The sequence below is a fragment of the Nannospalax galili genome, unplaced genomic scaffold, assembly GCF_000622305.1.
Source record: "Nannospalax galili isolate Female #2095 unplaced genomic scaffold, S.galili_v1.0 scaffold418, whole genome shotgun sequence".
Classification (NCBI taxonomy): domain Eukaryota; kingdom Metazoa; phylum Chordata; class Mammalia; order Rodentia; family Spalacidae; genus Nannospalax; species Nannospalax galili.
Genome location: NW_008342003.1, coordinates 423,971 through 441,650, shown reverse-complemented (window position 1 = coordinate 441,650; position 17,680 = coordinate 423,971). Strand labels below are relative to the sequence as shown.

The 17,680-nt window shown below is 44.3% G+C and overlaps 1 protein-coding gene across 4 annotated transcripts in view; it reads left to right on the top strand.

Moving 5' to 3' along the window:
• Fat3 (FAT atypical cadherin 3) overlaps positions 1 to 17,680 on the top strand; it is a 692,898-nt gene that overhangs the window by 481,130 nt on the left and 194,088 nt on the right. For all 4 annotated transcript variants that reach the window (XM_029565746.1, XM_029565745.1, XM_029565747.1 and 1 more), the window contains exon 4: positions 1,948 to 2,009. In XM_029565746.1, the coding sequence (XP_029421606.1) occupies positions 1,948 to 2,009 (62 nt within the window). The remainder of the gene's footprint in view (positions 1 to 1,947; positions 2,010 to 17,680) is intronic.

Below are 17,680 nucleotides of genomic sequence, written 5' to 3'. Positions count from 1 at the left end.
CGGGGGGGGGGGGGGCACTTGGTCATCTGCACCCAAAAGCCACAGATGAGCAGCGGGGAGGAGGCCTGCTCACTCATTATAGCGTCCTTACAGCAGGCATGCCACACTCCCATTGTGTCCTCTAACACCAGACACCAGCTGAGGAGGTGGAGGTCGGAAGGAATCCTCCCTCACCCTGAGTCAAGACAGCTACTCCTCACTTGGAAAGAGCCTCCGCAACACGTGACCTTGTCAGACACCATGTTTGAGAAATGAAGAGTGGATGTGAGACCACACAGGCCTTCAGTCGTGCACATTCAGGAGATGCCTCTTTTCTTTCCCACCTCCCTCTCCAGAGCTGCCACACATGGTCTCGGTCTCCCTAGACAGCCCCCCCCTCGAACCCAGTGTTCTGGGTTCATCCATAGTGAGAGCAGTTCTGTGTGACTCCTTCTGGGATGTGGCCAAACAAGCAGAAAGATGAATGTCAAATTTTTAAAAAAGTAAAAGGTCCTGAAGCAGAGGAAATAAATTTTGTTAGTGAGTTCGACAAAGGTAGTGGAATTGGACAGCTCCTTTCTCTTAGAAGCAGAGACCATCTTAGACTTCGTCCGGGAGATTCCGATGTAGCAAATCGGGGTGAAGTGTAGGGACAAGTCATTATTTTTAAACTTCTGCAAGGACTGCAATGGCAGAGGGAAGGGAGTCACTGACCCTCCCTCTGGATGCTGAAGGGGTAGGCGTCTCTTCCTCACCTCTGACAGCATCTTAGCTGTATTCCAAGAACACAGAGGAGCTCTGCAGATCATTTGAAATGTTGCCGATGCACATACAGCTGTCCACACGCGGACACCCTCTCTACACACAAAGCAAAGCTAGGTGCTCAGGAGTCAAACACCGGGACTCAGTCGGTCTCTCCTCAGAGTAACATGAGGCAGGTGCAATGAAGCACCAGCTTCCGTCTCTTGGCACGGGCCAGTGGAGCCAAGTGTGGCCAGTTTCTAAGCAGCTGTGTTTCACTAAGTGAGATGCTATTTTGAGGGCCCGGGGGCATTTTTTAATCTCCTATGACCTCTTCTTGGCTCTAGAATCCATGCCCAGCCTTCCAGCACTGTACAGGATGGAATCCCGAGGTCAAGAGCTCCCTGCAGGCCCGAGAGAAACCTTCTCCCTGTGCCTTGAGCAATTTCTCTTAGCCCTATGCTTACAATCAGAGCACATGAAAAAAGTCCACCTCATGTTTATTAAAATGGAAAAATGGAAAATAAATTTGACCTCCTAGTTGCCATTTGACAATAAGAATAATAAACTGCACAAAAGAGAAATTGGGGCAATAAACAGGAGGCCCTGAGGTTTCCTTCACTCACACACCTCTGTCTTTGTACTCAAAGGGACGATTCCCTGGAGAGAAACACTGTTGGAAGGAGGTACAGACGTCTTTCACGTGGAACTTATTTAATGCAAAGAAATAACTACATAAATCAAAAAGATAAAATTGCAGTATAGATGTTTGGTGTGTGAGAGTTGCTAAATTTGGAATAATTATGAAAACGAGTGGGTATTGCAGATGGAAAGTCTAACGAAAGTTATGTAAGTGTGTAAGCGTAAATAAGAAAGTGTTATTGCATAGCCTGAATCTGATCAGTGTCAACCACCTATTAATGGTTCAGGAGCTTAAAGACTTTTGATGAGCTTCCTTCTGGAGAGCTGCAGTCAGATACTGTGAACCTTTGAGCTGTGTCATTGCTAGAAAACAATACTGTTGTAGGAAGATGGCTCCACTGTGGTAGACAGAACCTAGCTGGTTTTTACAGGGCGTCAGTTCTTTTTACTTTGCTTTGAGAATAATTCTGAGCATCAGCGGGAATTGCAGAGTTGCCGGTCCAGTCACTTTTATCTTCTCTAACTGGACTTCTTTCTCACTTTCAGTGAGCTTTTTAAAAGTCAAATATTCTCATTTCCACACAGGTCTGATTACCACGACTTCAAGGAAATTGGATCGCGAGCAGCAGGCGGAACATTTTTTGGAGGTAAGAGCGTGTGGAAAGAACTGGCACTCATTAACACTGACTCTGACGGACTCCGGTAACCTTCACCGCAAGCAAGACTGACGTGTTTCACAGTGAGTTTCCAAGACAGATGCTGGTCTTGGATTGATTGAGAATTCAGGTTTCTGGCACAGTCTTCTTCAGGCATTCCTGTGAACTGAGTAAGAATTGCAGAGAGCATATAGCTTGTCCTTAGAGAAGGCAGGTGCCTGGATACCTTGGTTTGGACTTCAGACTCCTGTGTTACTAGTTGAAGAAGAAGAATTTGGGGCAGAGCTCTGTGAGCCCCACCCATCCTGGGTGCAGAAAGAAAAAGAGCAACTGGGCTGCAGTTGGTGCTGCATCATAGCTGTGGACAGGCCCCTTCTCACTTCTCTTCCCAGGAAGAGGCTAGGAAGGGAAGGTTCCAGCTGAGTCACAGCCTGAGGTGGTGCTCCTGAAATCATAAATGCACTCCCACAATTCATTAGGACAGGAGCAGCAGCAGCAGCAACTGTCAGAGCATTATTTCTGGAGAGAGAGAGAGAGAGAGAGAGAGAGAGAGAGAGAGAGAGAGAGAGAGAGAATAAAAGACAAAGGATGAAAAAATAGATATGAAAGAGCTTTCCAGAACATTCTTTCTGTACACATTCAGTACCTTTATTGGGAAGTTTGAAGCCAGAGTACTTTGTACAAAACACTAATTTAAGTGTGACAGTGTGATATGGAACGGAGGAGGATGCTCAGTCCCAGGGCTTTGTGAAGGGTCCATAATATACCCATGCTTTTAAGATGATCATTTCATTCCTAAGATCTTCTCACATGTACCACACTTGCACACATCATATATTTATACACCTACACATCCACACCCACACCTCCATACTCACACATGCATTTGCACACATCCCCACACATCTACACATCCACAGTCATGCACAGACAATCTACACAAACAGATATACACCTACACATACATTTATATACTTACACACGCATCTACATACCTACACACACACACACGAACACACACACACACGACAACTAAGCACAATGGAACACCTATATATCTACACATATATACACCTAGACACCCACATACACACTCATCTACATACCTACACAACCACACTCATGCCTACATACCTCCACATTTCTACACACCTACACACACTCCTACACACACAGTACACAGCTAAATACACTGACATACCTACATATCTATACACCTTAAAGACACCTGCATATCTATACATGCACCAATATAACATTACACATATATACACACACCCATACACTCAAACACACCTACACAAAAACACACTCCTACACACACACACACCAAGTGCCCCTCAGTTCTTATGAAGGGATCTTTTCTGGTGCCCTCCTCTAAATCTACTCACCAGGAAAGATTTATTTAAGGAATACCGGGTCCTGAAGTGTCCTTCTAAGTATAGTTTGAAACTTTGGATGCTGCTGCATATTTAATGGCCCTTGACATCAGTTTCCCGCTGTGAAGAATGGGAGCATTCTTGGTATGCATGCCTCACAGAACCACAGTTAGTACCAAACCTTATTTGCTATAGCAAAGTAGTTTTTGAAGCTCCAAGTCCTGATTGTAACAGGGTAATATAACTACAGTGAAATCCCTTGATAATCCTTTTAAAACACCGCTATAATCGCCTAAAGATAAAAGACTATAGGCTGCCAAAAATAATTACAATAATTCCTTTTTCAAAATCCTATTAATGGGCTGAAGTTTTAACTGGCCCAGGTCACCTGTGTTGTAGTTATGTGCTTCTCTCCCTTCTAGAAAACAGCCCAGAAGCCCCCCAGGGGCTGTGCTCCGGGGTAGCTGCATTACCTGCCAGCAGGAAGGGACGGTGTCTCATTGGCTGTGGGGATGGGCTGAGGTCACTTCCTGTTTGTCCTCGCATGGTGGTATCCGTGTGTCCTCAGGGGTGTGTGGCACCGAACAGGACTGGCAGGCTGGAGTTGTGTAGGGGGGATTGATAAGGGTGTTTCCCAGGCATTTGGGATTTGCTTCTCAGGAGAATTCATGATATTTTCACATTCTTTTAAAAAAATAATATTATTATTGATCCTTTGAGAATTTCATACAATGTATTTTGACCATATTCAGAATCCCTCCCCCATCTCTTCTCAGATTCACCCGTTCTCCCTGACCCCTCACTTTATGTCATCTTTTATTTATTTACTTATTTATTTATTTATAATTTTATGTGTATGAGTATTTTGCCTGCATGTATGTAAGTGCATTCATGTCACGCAAAGGCTGTGGAAGCCAGGAGAGGGCATCTCCCCTGGATCTGGAGTTACAGACACTTATTAGCTGCCATTGTGGGTGCTGGGAACCGAACCGAGGTCCTCTGCAAGAGCAGCCAGTGCTGTTAGCCACTGAGTCATCTCTCCATCCCCCCTATTTTTTAAAGGCCTATGGAGTATAATCTGTGTTCTCCAAATACTCTTGTGTGTGAGTCCGTTCCCTGAAGCCTAGTAAACATACTCAGCATCACACCCTTGAAGAAAACTGGCTCTCCCTCTCCCAGCAGCTGTCAGTTACCAACATTTCCTCAGATAGGGCTGGGCTTCTTGTCCCCTCCCCCCTCCATCTGGTTTTTCTCTGGATTAGGCTTGAGCAGGCCCTGTGGATGCTGTCACCAGTGCTGTGGGCTCACACGTGCAGCTGCCACTCTGCGCTGAAATCGTTTCCTTCTATTCATTCATCCACCACCTCTGACTCACGATCTTTCCGCCCCCTTCTCTGCAATGATCCCTGAGCCTCAGGAGGAGAGGATGGCATAAAAGTGTCCCATTTAGGGCCGAGTACGCCGCTGTCTTTCAGTCTCTCTGTGTTGGCCAGTCGTAGGTCTCTGTGTTAATCCCCATCTGCTACAAGAAGGGTTCTCTGGGGAGAACTCAGAGGTACACTAATCTACAGGTATAACAGAAAATCATTAGGAGTCAGTGTCATAGTATATTATTCTACTTATCAGAATACCAGTAATAGGTTTTCCCCTACAGCGTGTGACCTGACTAGTCACACTAATAACAGTGCTAGGTATGGACTCCATCTTGTGAAGCAGACCTTAAACCCAACCAGAAACTGTCTGGTTGCCCACATAACATTTGTGTCCCTACTGTACCAATGAATATAGCTTGCCAGGCCAGTCATTAGCATAGCTCACAGGGCTCACATTTGGGTGAGGCTGATGATTTACTTATCTCTTCTAGTAGCGTGCACAGCACCTTCCAGCACTGTGAAGGCTAGACCGTAGAGGTGTAACCTTGAGGTCAGCACCAGCCCCATTTCCCCATGTGTGTTCTAAGACTCACATACATAATGTCTTCAGCAATGGGGTCTTACCATCAAGTACAGGTGGGTAGCCAAGTGCAATGGCGATAGCTAGTATTGTGTGAAGTCTGTGGCACCGCTGATTGGCGCCCACTCCTGGCACTGTGTTTTTACTCTCTAGCCTGTGGTATCTGGCAGAGACGCTGTGCCCCCATTACCGGGTAACTCCATTTAAACTCCTTCTGCACATGTATATGTCTATATTATTTTAAGAAGCTTCTACAGTACTAGGTTTCTGTATGACTTTTCAAAAGAACTTTAGGGTGAGTTACCCATCCTTTATCTCCCTTTCTGCCCCACCATCCCACTCCCCACCCCAGTTAATACTTCCAATTCCATTATTTCTTTCAACGTTTGCATCACTGCAAACCATCTCCCCTCCAAGGAAGTCCTCCCTCCCCTATGACCCCTAACTAGTTTTCTAACCTCTATGGATTTTCCAATTGACACACACACATATCTAAAGGTCCAAAGCTAGCATTCACATATGAACAAGAACATGTAATGTTTGTCTTTATGGATCTGGGCTTCCTCACCTTATTGACAGATTTAGCTAAACGCTGAATAACATGGTGCTTTGGACGGGCTGGGATCTGGAACCTAGTTTCTTAGTATGGGATGGAATCGTAGACAGGCATAGATAACACAGAAACTAAAATCACAGAGTTGTTGCAAAATTAAAATGTATGCGAGACATCCAGCCCAGTGTCTGGCACTGAGTAAGGCTGAGAAAAGAGCAGGTGCAGGTTTCAGGTCTCAGTTATGATCATCGTCTTAGTTACCACATGGTGCTATGTGGCCAGAGCCTTCATAAGTACTTAACTTCATCCTCACCCCCTGGGAAGGGTAGTGGGGCTGGGAACTAAAATGGAGCAGTAACTCCAGCTAGAAACCATGTGTCGCTGCCTATGCACCAAGGGCCTCACTACTACCTTGAGTTGAGTGAGGGGTGAGTGAGCGTACAGGAGGGGTGTTCAGGCACGTGATAGCCAAAGGAACTTACAGGGTCAGAGACAAGCTCTCTGCATTCACTAAAGAAAACGGAAGCATGACCTGGAGAGGTGCTCATCAGGTAAGAGCATTTGCTGTCCTTGCATTGGACCTGGGATCGGATCATTTCCCAGCACCCACACAGCAGCTCACAGTCATCTGTTAACTCTAGTTCCATGGGATCCAATGCCCTCTTCTGGCCTCCAGGTACATATTGCATGCATGTGATGCACATACACATGTGCACACAAAATACCAATACATATAAAATTAAAATAAATGAATATTTTAAAAAAGAAGACAAAACAGAATGCAGGTGAGATGGGGCCTGACGAGGTCCTGCTGAAGGAGGTGATATTTGGAGGCATGAGAGAAAAACTCTGTCCAAGAAATAAGAAGTGGTAAAGATCATCTGCATGGGCAGGGGCAGAAGATGGGGTGACAGGAAATTCAGTTGGAAAAGAATTCCATATGTTTCCTTGCGTGCAGTAGAAAGCCATTAGCCAGGGTGGCAGGCTGAGTGTGGAGTCAAACGGGGGCAGGGTACCAGGGACAGTGGGAGACTGTGGGAAGCTTTTCTAGAGACCCAGGTGAGAAATCATGGTGGTCTGGAGAAGGTGAGGAGGTGGGAGAATAAGAGAATTGTCCACTACAGATCCATCAGTGACAGGCAGCAGGCTGGCTTTTCCAAAATGTTCACAGCTGAGATTTTAAGAATTGTTGGTTGTCTGAATCAAACCTGGCGCCCTGAAGCACACCTGTGCCATCCTGGGTGTTCTCACACTTAGTGAGCTTCCTGCAAAGAATCAAAAGTTATCTTTATCTGAACCTCTCTCTTTCAATGTCACTCTCCTCTCTCTCTGTTCCCTCCCATCTCTTCCTTCTCTCTCTCCTCCCTCTCTTTTGTAAAACCTCTTGCTTAGTCTTTAAATTGTGCATTCTTTAGCCATGCTGGTTTCATTCTGTATGATGTCACTGGGAGAGTTTAAACAAGAACTTTTATTATGAATGGATCATGGAATGCATATTACTTTAGCTTAGTCCTACAAAAAATAACTAATGACTGGTAGTTCAGACCAAAGTTCTCCATTGTACACAGAGAGCCCTAATGGTGGAAATTAATTTCCCAGAAAGTTTACCTGCCCAGCTAACTCTATGTTCCTCCAATATTCATACTAAACTCTGGGTCTACTTCCTATTTCTCCTTTCCAATAAAATAAGATTTACCCTTCTTGAAAGTGCCCATTTAGAAGTCTGCAGGGCAGACACATTCTGAGAAAGAAACCAGGAGGTCATTCGTTGCTGTGCCCAAGACAGAAGGTACTTTAATTGTACCTTGGTTTAAGGTACACAGCTTCACCACTTGTGAGATATGAGTCTGTGAATCTGTAGAGAATTTGCCTTAAACCTGTGGCTATCATGGCTATGGTGGCTCACATCTGTGATCCCATCTCTCAGGAGGCTGAGGCAGGTGGACCACAAGTTCCATCTAGCCTAGGATATATAGCAAGATCGTCTCATAAAACAAAAGCAAACCAAAATGAATTTTTAAATATCTGTGGCTATCAGAGAAAAATTGTCACAAGAATCCAAAGAACTTGTTAACAGTAAGAACAGCAAGGAGCTGTGAACAGAATCATGAGAACAGCTCATACGTCCTTGGCCAATTCTAAGTGTGAGTTCTTACCTGGTTTGGAAGCCTGTTATGCAAAAATATTCTGCTTATTGTCTCTCTCCTCCATAAATGCAAAAGCAGACCCTTTTGTAGCTCACTATTCAAAGTCTATGCATCTCTGCACTGGCGGATGTGACTGTGGGAGAGGAGGCCAACTCCAGCACGTGGATGCAGCATTGGGAATGGACATATTGACTAGTGAATGAGCACTGTGGCTGATGGTTGTAACTTTGGTCCTGATTGCTTTATTTTCAGAGAAGGCAGCTGTGAAATAAAGAATAAAGACACGAGCTCATTCTTGCAACACAGTCTCTCCAGTAGATTGTCTTCTCCCCTGTAGGATGTTGAATTTCTCCATGGGTGTGAAATTTGATTTCTTAAGGTACTGAATGAAGGCAGTGTGGGAAAGACTGGTGTTCAATTTAGACAGTGTGGGAAAGGCTGGTGTTCAATTAAGTTGTGCTCACAAGGCTCAGAAACGCTCCTGGATATCTCTAGAAACCCTTTTCCTCACCTGTAAAATGGGGAAACAGTTCCTGCCTTCAACTTAGTGTAAAGAGTAGATGAAATGACAGCTTAAAAGTTCTTGGGGTGTGGCCTGTTAGGGAACAGATGTCTATGAACAGTGCGGGTGTGACCAGTGCTGACTAGCTTCCTTGTCTCTGGATGTGGCCTGTTAGGGAACGGATGTCTATGAACAGTGTGGGTGTGACCAGTGCTGACTAGCTTTCTTCTCTCTCTGTTTCACACCTTGAAAACAGGGGCATTCTGAGTGCAATATGTATGCCATGACTTGTGTCACTCTAAATGATCCAGTGGAGGGATAGTATCCACATATGGAAAGACTGAGCTCAGACACCAAAACAAAGAGCAGTCTGGGTCCCTCCATTTTCAAGAGGATTGCCAAGTTAAATTAACTGCAACCTTCTTTTTTCCTTACCTGTAAAATGTAAGTAATAACATCTGCCTCATATACAAACTGCACAGAGCTTGGTACCCAAAGCCTCCCACAATGCTGCTGGCCTCTCCTCCTTCCTCTCCGGTCTCCATCTTTCTCCTTTGTCTTCAAGAAATACCCTGTTACCTTTCTTTTCTGTAATGGCTCCAGCAGTTGACTCTCTGATATCAGTTTGAATATTCTTAAAAGATATATCCATTATATGATCCTATAGTCCCAGCTTAAATGTGTGTGAGTCTTTATCTTGCTTGCAGAAAAGGTAGTATTCTGTTTCTCTTTTGAACTTGAAATGCTCCTCTGTTCAAGGCTGGATGGTTCTGATTAAAGACTCCCAAAGAGAACAGAGAGCATATTTTATTTTCAAATCAAAAAAGATGACAAGACCTAGTACCCAGTATAAAGACAGCAGATGAGAAATTACGCTGAGTGAATGTGTATAGCTTGAAGTAGCCTGGAGACTGTGGTGAGATTTTATGTGCTGAAGTTGTATAAATATCAAGTCATATCAGAGGCATATAGTAAATCTATAGGAACGGATGTTATTTTAGTGTCTTTCCCTTTTGTAAGCTCATCCCTCTACTGTACGATACAGCCTATATGGTTATATTTCCTTTCTTCCTGGAAATATCTTCACTTTTTTATTAATTAACTTTGTCCTTTGATAATTCCATACATGTATTAATGCATCCGTATTACCTTTGCCCTCACGCTAAGAGAAGTGACTGCCCTTTGGTAAGTTCTTACGCCGCTCTCTCTCACCTTAGGAACACATCCTTTCTTCAGTAAATGTGTCTCCTTGGCACTTTACTTCGGTAAGCATCTGCTTTTGAAATGATGGTACTGTCTGAAAGGGGAGAATTGCAGAAGCCTTTCAAGCTTGGATCTCCAGAGCCTAACTCTGTGAGAATCAAAAGGATGCCCCATTAGCTGCCCCAGGAGTTACCGTTCTCCTTGCTGTGACAAATACCTAACAAGAAATAATTTAAAGGAAGAAGGTTCATCTTGGCTCCAGTTCTAGAGTTAAGTTAATCCCAGCAGGCGCTAGAAGCAGCTGGTCACACTGCATCCGCGGTCAGGAAGCAGGAAAGGCAGAGATGCCTGCAGCTCCCCTGGTCTGCTTCATTTAGTCCAGTACTGAGCCAATGGAATGGTGCTGTCCACAGTTAAGGTGGATCTTCCCACCCCTGGTAACCAGGTCTCCTAGGTGACTCCAAACCCTGTCAAATTGTCAACCATCATTTGGCTACCCTGAAAATACTTCTGAAAATATGAGCAGGCTCTCCAAAGAAAAGATGTTTTTGTATGTGAAACCAGCAGCATATGGCAGGCAGCTGCCTCGGCAGGAAGCCTGTCATGACTCCCGTAGCCCACATCCCTCAGTGCTGTGCACACGCAGGCCCAGAGAATGCACTGTGCCTGGTCCTGATCCTGCTGCTCTTCATTCTCTCCTCTCACCCCTGCTGGCCCTTCATCATCTTGCTTCTTGCAAGCAGAGCTGTCCTGCAGGCATTGTCCCCCAGCAGTTCATTTCTCTAAATAACTGTCATTATCAAGACTTAGTGTCACAAAATGTATCAGTAGCCAGTCAGGGGTGGTCTTTGGAACTCCAAGTCCTGGAAACAAAAGTCTATTATTGCTGGTAGTGGTGAACATGGTGTTGGTAATAGATGGTGGTTATGGTGGTGGTGGTGGTGATGGTAGTGGTGCTGGTGGTGATGATGGTGATGGTGATGATTGTGGTCATGGTGGCAGTGGTGATGGTGATGGTGGTGGTGGTGGTGGTTGTGGTGGTGGTCATGGTGATATTCATGACTATGTAAAGGTGTCGGGCATGTGTCTGCTCTGTTTTGTACTGACAGAAGTTCCTCACTGTCTAGCTTTGCTCATCTGTGCTCCAGGTTTGCCCCCAAGTGAAAACCCTGAGAAAAAAACACTTTATACACTAGGAGAACTTTCTGGAAGAAACCTTTGATTCCAGGTACATCTATATCTAGTTACCAGGTTGTGAGAGGTCGCACTGTCTGTTTCCCCTTAAATTTGAACACTAAGTTATGAATTAGTGAAAGTAGTTAAAACCTGTTCTCATGGACTTAGGGAAGTCCTTCACCCAGTAGCTCAGCCTGAATTTGGCCACTCTGCTTACCTGGCTGTCCAGGAGGGTTACCCCTCCAAGAGGGTTACAGATGGCTGAGCTGAGCACACAGGGTGCTGGGAGCTGAACCTGCTGTGCTTTCCTTAGAACACTTTCTGAACGTAGTGTTAGGTGTCTCCTTCCTTGAAGTCTTCTGGACCGACGTCTGCACTCTTGGGTTCTTGAGGTGAGTAGGGAATAGATATGGTTCCAGCCAAAGTTCTTGAATTCAGAGAAGACGTTCAGATTTTTCTCTATGCTGAACAATATTTTTAATGTACATTTTAATTGAATTTCTGTGCATTTCATACAAAACATCTTATCTTTATACCCCCCAATCCACATACTCCTAGAGCCCCCCCATCACCAGATTTCATGCATTCTGTCACATATTTTAAGGCTTTAGAACTCCTACCTGCCAATCTACATCTGTGAGCCCAGATTGGCTTTCTGTGCACAGTTCGCCAATGGTGAATGGACCTCCTGCCCTTTGCTTCCATGCCCCACTTCCCCTTTCCTCTGTGGTACACGCTAGCTTTCGTGCGCATGCTCTGAGACAAGACTGGTCTGTCCCGACTCATTTCACCTGGGCCCTTCAGAGACCACCAAAGTCCAGGTATAACATGTCATGTGTATGACCCAGTTACACTTCAAATCTGTCTGTAGGGAAAAACAAAATGTAATGGCAGCAAATTAGGAGCATAAGATTCGACGCGAGTGTTTCTGCTTAGGCTCAGGAAAACGGACTCTGGATTATTTCCTGCCTACAGTGGAGACCTTTATTCGAGCTGTTCCTTCAGGAATTTGCAAGCTTACTTTTGTCAAAAGTCAGAGGCAACTCATCACACCTGTTTTGTAGCAGGGTTGGTTTCATGAAATACTGAGATGTTTGTCACTGTAAGGATGCAGAAATGAAATGAAAGTAAGTCAATAGGGTCCTACATGTTAGAGCCAAGTAAAACACCACCAGTTCTTCCACGGGAGGCATGCCACACACACGGCTGTTTGACTTTTTAATTTAGTCCTCTATTGTATTTATGCAGTTGTTCAATCCAACTTCATGAGAAACGAGAAACCTCTTATAAAACTATGCCCCACTTATTATAGTCCTTTAAAATTTATGTCAAACTAATTTTATTATAAATACGGATAGGGCTGGTTAAAATGCAGACTGTGGAGACAGGCAGTTGTGACCACTTAGCAGCGCCGTGAACTTGAGCTCAATCAGCCGGGCTTACTCTCCTCACCTGCAAAGTTGGAACAGTGATATTTTCTTCAAGTCTTGTGACAACTGGCACATTGCACATGCAAAGCATGCATTAAATGCTCAATGTCTGTGAACTATTGTAATGAGAATCTTAAAATTTCATCTTGTGATTCTGGAAGCAGTCTTGAGACAGAATTCAGAGTACCTAGAACATTATTTTATGCAGGGATTGAGGGGTTGACTCCGAGTTGTTTTATATACCTGTGGCACTTTATGGGGCTGGAGAGATAACTCAGTGGTTAAGAGCATTGGCTGCTCTTGGAGAAGACCCAGGTTAGAATTCCAGCACCAAAATGGCGCCAACAACCAGCCCATCTATAACTCCAGTTCCAGGGGATCCGACACCCTCTTCTACCCTCTGTGGACATCACACAACACAGGTGCACTTACATATATGCAGGCATACCGCTCATGCACACAAAATAAAAATAAATCAAAAAGATTTTTTTAACTATGACACTTTAATAGGACCATGTCTGTGAATGTGCCTAGAGATAGTCCTAGAGCATGCACTGACCCATAAGGATATTTATTCTTCCGTTCCTTCTCTGAAGATGAGCCCAAGATTTCAGAGATTGACCGTCTTCCAATGTCTACATCTCATGTGTGGACTATGGCTGTGTGAGTTGAAGCAGCTCCTTCTAACACTGGCTGATGAGTCAACCAGAGTCTGCAATGGCTCTGAATAAGGTTGCTGGAGTTGTCCTGTGGGATCTGTGGTTCCTCTGTCTTTCAAAGATGGACTTTGAAATGGAGACCTAGATATCCAAACCAGATGGCAGGGAAGGAGTATTTCCAAGAATCCAGGAGCTCAGTACATCAGCCCTAAGTCCAGGAAGAGGCAGATCCCAATCCAGTCATTTCTGGGCTTGTCCATATTTGCTAATAACTCTTGAGCACCCCCACCCCAGAATTCTAAACTTGGAAGGACTGAAGTTGCATTTAGATATTAATGCAGTAAATATAATATTTAAATGCCTAGTTGGAACTTTTGTGTGTTTTATTCAAAGACCAAAATGTCAATTGTGTGGCAGTCATAAATTGGTCATATGTGAATGTCAATTCCCAATGGGGTAATCCACAGCATGGTTAATATCCAGTAATGGATGCCATAACTCAAAGACCACTGCTCTTAGAAGGTAGTCCTCCAGGCCATTCTTGGCTGTCAGCCAGCTGGAGCGGAGGCTCAGTGGAGGCTTTGCACCCTTTACTTTCCTGTTTCCAGTCTCAGTGAAGGTCACCACAGGAAGAGGAGGAGAGAGGATTGCTGCTGAGGAGCACCGTTTGTACTGACCCCAGGACAGCACCCAGCATGCCATAAGCAGTCTATGGATACTGACTAGCATGCTACTTAGGGTTCCAGGTCATCTCCAAGCATATAGCCCATGCTTTGTGGTGATCTGTGCCAGCTGGAGATCAATAGGAGGCCCAACATATAGGGAAGGGGCACAGGCAGAGCTCTTGGCAGCCTGGCTACCAGCTGAGGCTTAGTCTCGGGGAATCCCGATTTGTACAGAGGCCACTGGCCAACCACAGCTTGTGTTGGAGCCTAAAAGCAGTTCCTAAATCACATTTACCTACTGGAATCCATCATCTCCAGGAGGTAATAAATACATAATTCAGAAGGAAGAGCTTAGATTTTTCATGAGGTACCTGTTGTAATTCCTGGCACACCACTTTGCACTTTTAAAGATGCTGATAACCCAGGGTTAGACATGGAGCTAAGTCTGTGCAAATGTGCAGTTTGCTATACTGTGACTAAGATGGAACCGGCTTTCCAGGTGACTGCTTTCAAATAGAAAACCATGATGGTTTTAGAATGGTAACAGTCATTAGTGGTCCACTTATGAAATTTCACAGTCATGAAACTTTCCAGATCAGGCAGCCAGATCCACAAAACAGAGGGTGTCTGACCAATCCAGAATGTCTCCTCTGTGTAGAGAGGGATCTAATCCTTCTTGTGCTGTATTTAAATGTTGTGAGTGGCTGATTTTTTCTCTCTTCATGGTGTTGGGTAGTATTTCACTAACTTTTTCCCTTTTCCCTCCCTTCTTGGGAGACGTGCCCACCCTCTGAGGACTCTAGGGTCTCCTGGTCCTGATGTGGATTAACAAACTGAAATAAGACATCCTATTTCCATTTTGCATAGTCGATATGACATTTGGAAGGGGGGACTTACAAAGAAACGGCTTCTCACAACCCTCGCACCATTCAAGCTCCACCCATAGTCCCCATCAGCTTGGAGTGCTCCCCAGCCAGCCGCAGGCCTCACTTCAGAGTTCCCATATGGCCCTGCTCTAGCCCTCTTCCCAGGGTGCCCCATGTCACACATGGTTTTCAGAGGAATGAGGAATTTCTGGGCTACAGGTAGCCTTTCTGTCATTGAGAATCCTTTTGGAAAATTCTCCCCTTTCTGTAATCCATGATCAACATCTGAAGGTCCAGCCAAGCACGCCTTCTGATGATGGAAGGAGGACTCGAGGACTCGGAAAGACGGGGTTCAATTCAAAGCTGCACTTGGCCTTGTTGGGCAGAGCCAGAACAGCAGTGGACAAGTTCTCACGGTGTCCAGAAATTAGAGATTCTGTTTGTTTTTCATAAGAGAACGTGACATGTTTTTTTATTATTAAGCATTTTTACAGCAGGAAATGCTGTTCTGTCTCCATCAGCCAGAGTCAGAGCATGCTTGCCTCACCTCTGCCTGAAACATTAGAAATCTCTCTGTGCAAGGCCACTGCAGACCCTCAGTGTGGGATCAATACATGCATACAAAGCTGTTTGCCCATCTTTAGAAAAGATGCTTTCAGGAGCAAGTCATTTAAAAGCCCCTTTCAGAACATAAGGCCATCAGCATGGATGGAAGAATGAACTCAGTTTCTGATGACTTAAAGCATGCACAGACACATATACGCATTCACACGCACATGCACATATACAAACACACATGCACTCACACATGTGAAAGGGAGAAAAATAGACCCCACTAGAACTCTTCATTTAGGGAATTTCCACACTGCCTGTGGTAGGGTTTTAAAGAGTACAGTTATTTCTAATTATGGAACAGTTACACATGTGTAACTGTGATGAACAAAACATAATATAGAAAAAATACTCATTGAAGGGAAAAAGCAAAGATGTAGAAAAAGACATAAACAGATAAGGGAAATTTAATAACACCCATAACTTTTCCTAACCAATGATAATCATCTTTACATTTTAGTATATAATCTTTCAGAACTTTGTATTTACGTCCACATTCACATCCATTACATATAACCTTGCCTAAAAGCTGTTAAATAGGAACTGCAGAGATGGCTCGGTGGTTAAGAGTGCTTGCTGCTCTTGCAGAGGGCCAGAATTCAGTTCCTAGAACCCACACCAGGCAGCTCACAACTGCCTGCAACTCCAGATCCAGGGCATCTGACTCCCTTTTCCGGCTTCCATGTGCACTGCAGTTAAACTTGCACACACGTGCTCATACACATATGCAGATACCCCCATACACATAAGTAAAATAAATCTTTAAAAACTGCCAAATAGGTTATAGTATTTTTTTATAAAGGGAAGAGTTTATTGGGTTTATGGTTCGTATCTTCAAGCAGACACAGGAAGCAGAGAGACAGAAACTGGAGACAGGTGGTGCTTAGGAACCCTCCAAGGCGGCCCCAACGGATGTGCTTCCTCCAGCAAGGCCACATCTACTGAACATCCACAAACAGCGCCACCTGACCAGAGTTCAAACACTGAGCCCATGGGAAACACCTCCTTCAACCACTATGGTATTCAATCATTTTAAAAGGATTAAATTCTGTCTTTTGCAGAAAAATCTATCTTCTTTTCTCCAAATACTAGAAAAGTCTCCAAACTTGGGGACTCGGGGCTTTCGAAGCCTCCCATCCCCATGATATATAAAACTTTTAACATCAAATACATTTATGTGCGTTGTTCACCACTGCACTGAGTGCTCTTCTTGTCTGAGACTTAATCAAAGGACGTAAAGGACAGAGGGAACTTCTGAACAAAACCACAACACGAATGAACCTTGAAGACATTACGCTAAGGGAAATAAGCGAGACCCAAAACCAAACACTGTATGATTCACTTCCATGGGGTCAAAGTCATAGAAATAAAGCAAAACGCTCGTTGCCAAGGGCTGGGGTGAAGGAAGGAGAGCGTCATTGCTAAACAGGCATGGAGTTTCTGTTCACAAGAGGAGAACTCCCAGAGGGGGGTTATACAGCATTGTCATACACTCAACACTACTGGAATCTGAAGTAGTTAAGCTGTAAATTTTATGCTTTACAGCAATTTCTAAAGCAGGAAATTAAAATAATTCTAGTTTTAAAGTCATGAAAATAGCTTTTTAAAATTCATTATGGGGGGCCAGTGAGATACTACTTACTACCAAGCTTCATAACCTGAGTTCAAGTCCCAGAACCCACATAGAGGAAAGAGAGAATGGACTAGGGATTGTAAAGCTGAGCTTTTATTAAATAAATAATTTATTGAGAATGTCATACATGCACATAAGGTGTTTTGATCAAATCCATGCCCACTCCCTCCCCTCCAACTCTTCCCAAATCTCCCCATCACTTTTTTCTGATAACTTCATGTACTCTTTCTTCTTTGATTGATTGATTTTTTATGGGGCTTTTGGCTACTCTACCATTCCCCCTCTGAAGAGGTAACCCTAAAATCTTTTAAGGATTAGATAAAAACTCCCAAATATTTTTGACATTTTTGACCTTTGGAACAGAGTAAGTTGCTAAGAGGCCCAAGGACATGGTGAAGTGATAATTGAAAGCACCAGACTGGTGGAACTAACCTTATTGGATGTTTAACAGCCACAGTTTGAGGCCTATACTAATGTGGTCAGAGGGACTTAAAGGACAGATTTTGCCCCTTGCACTCCAAGGATGACTAACTTCCAGGGGACTATGGAACATCTCTCAAAATGTCCTTTAACTGTGGTGAGTCACCTGTCCTCTTGTTCAGGGAGGACATGGAGACCCCAAAAGATGGACTCGAACCAATGTCCAGTCTACAAAGGGGAGGGTCAACTCAGAGTAAACATCTAATCCATGTTTCCAAGTGAAGCCAGACAGGGTCAAGCAAGACCTTTGACTTATCTTCACATAGATGGAACTGGTAAAAAGAAAGGAGCCAGGGGCTCCTCCGAAGCCCATGTGACCCCTAAAGAACAGATCCTCAAATGACCTTAAGTGTAAAAATAAATTGATTTAACTGTATGGTCTTAAACACCCAAAAGGAAAGTAT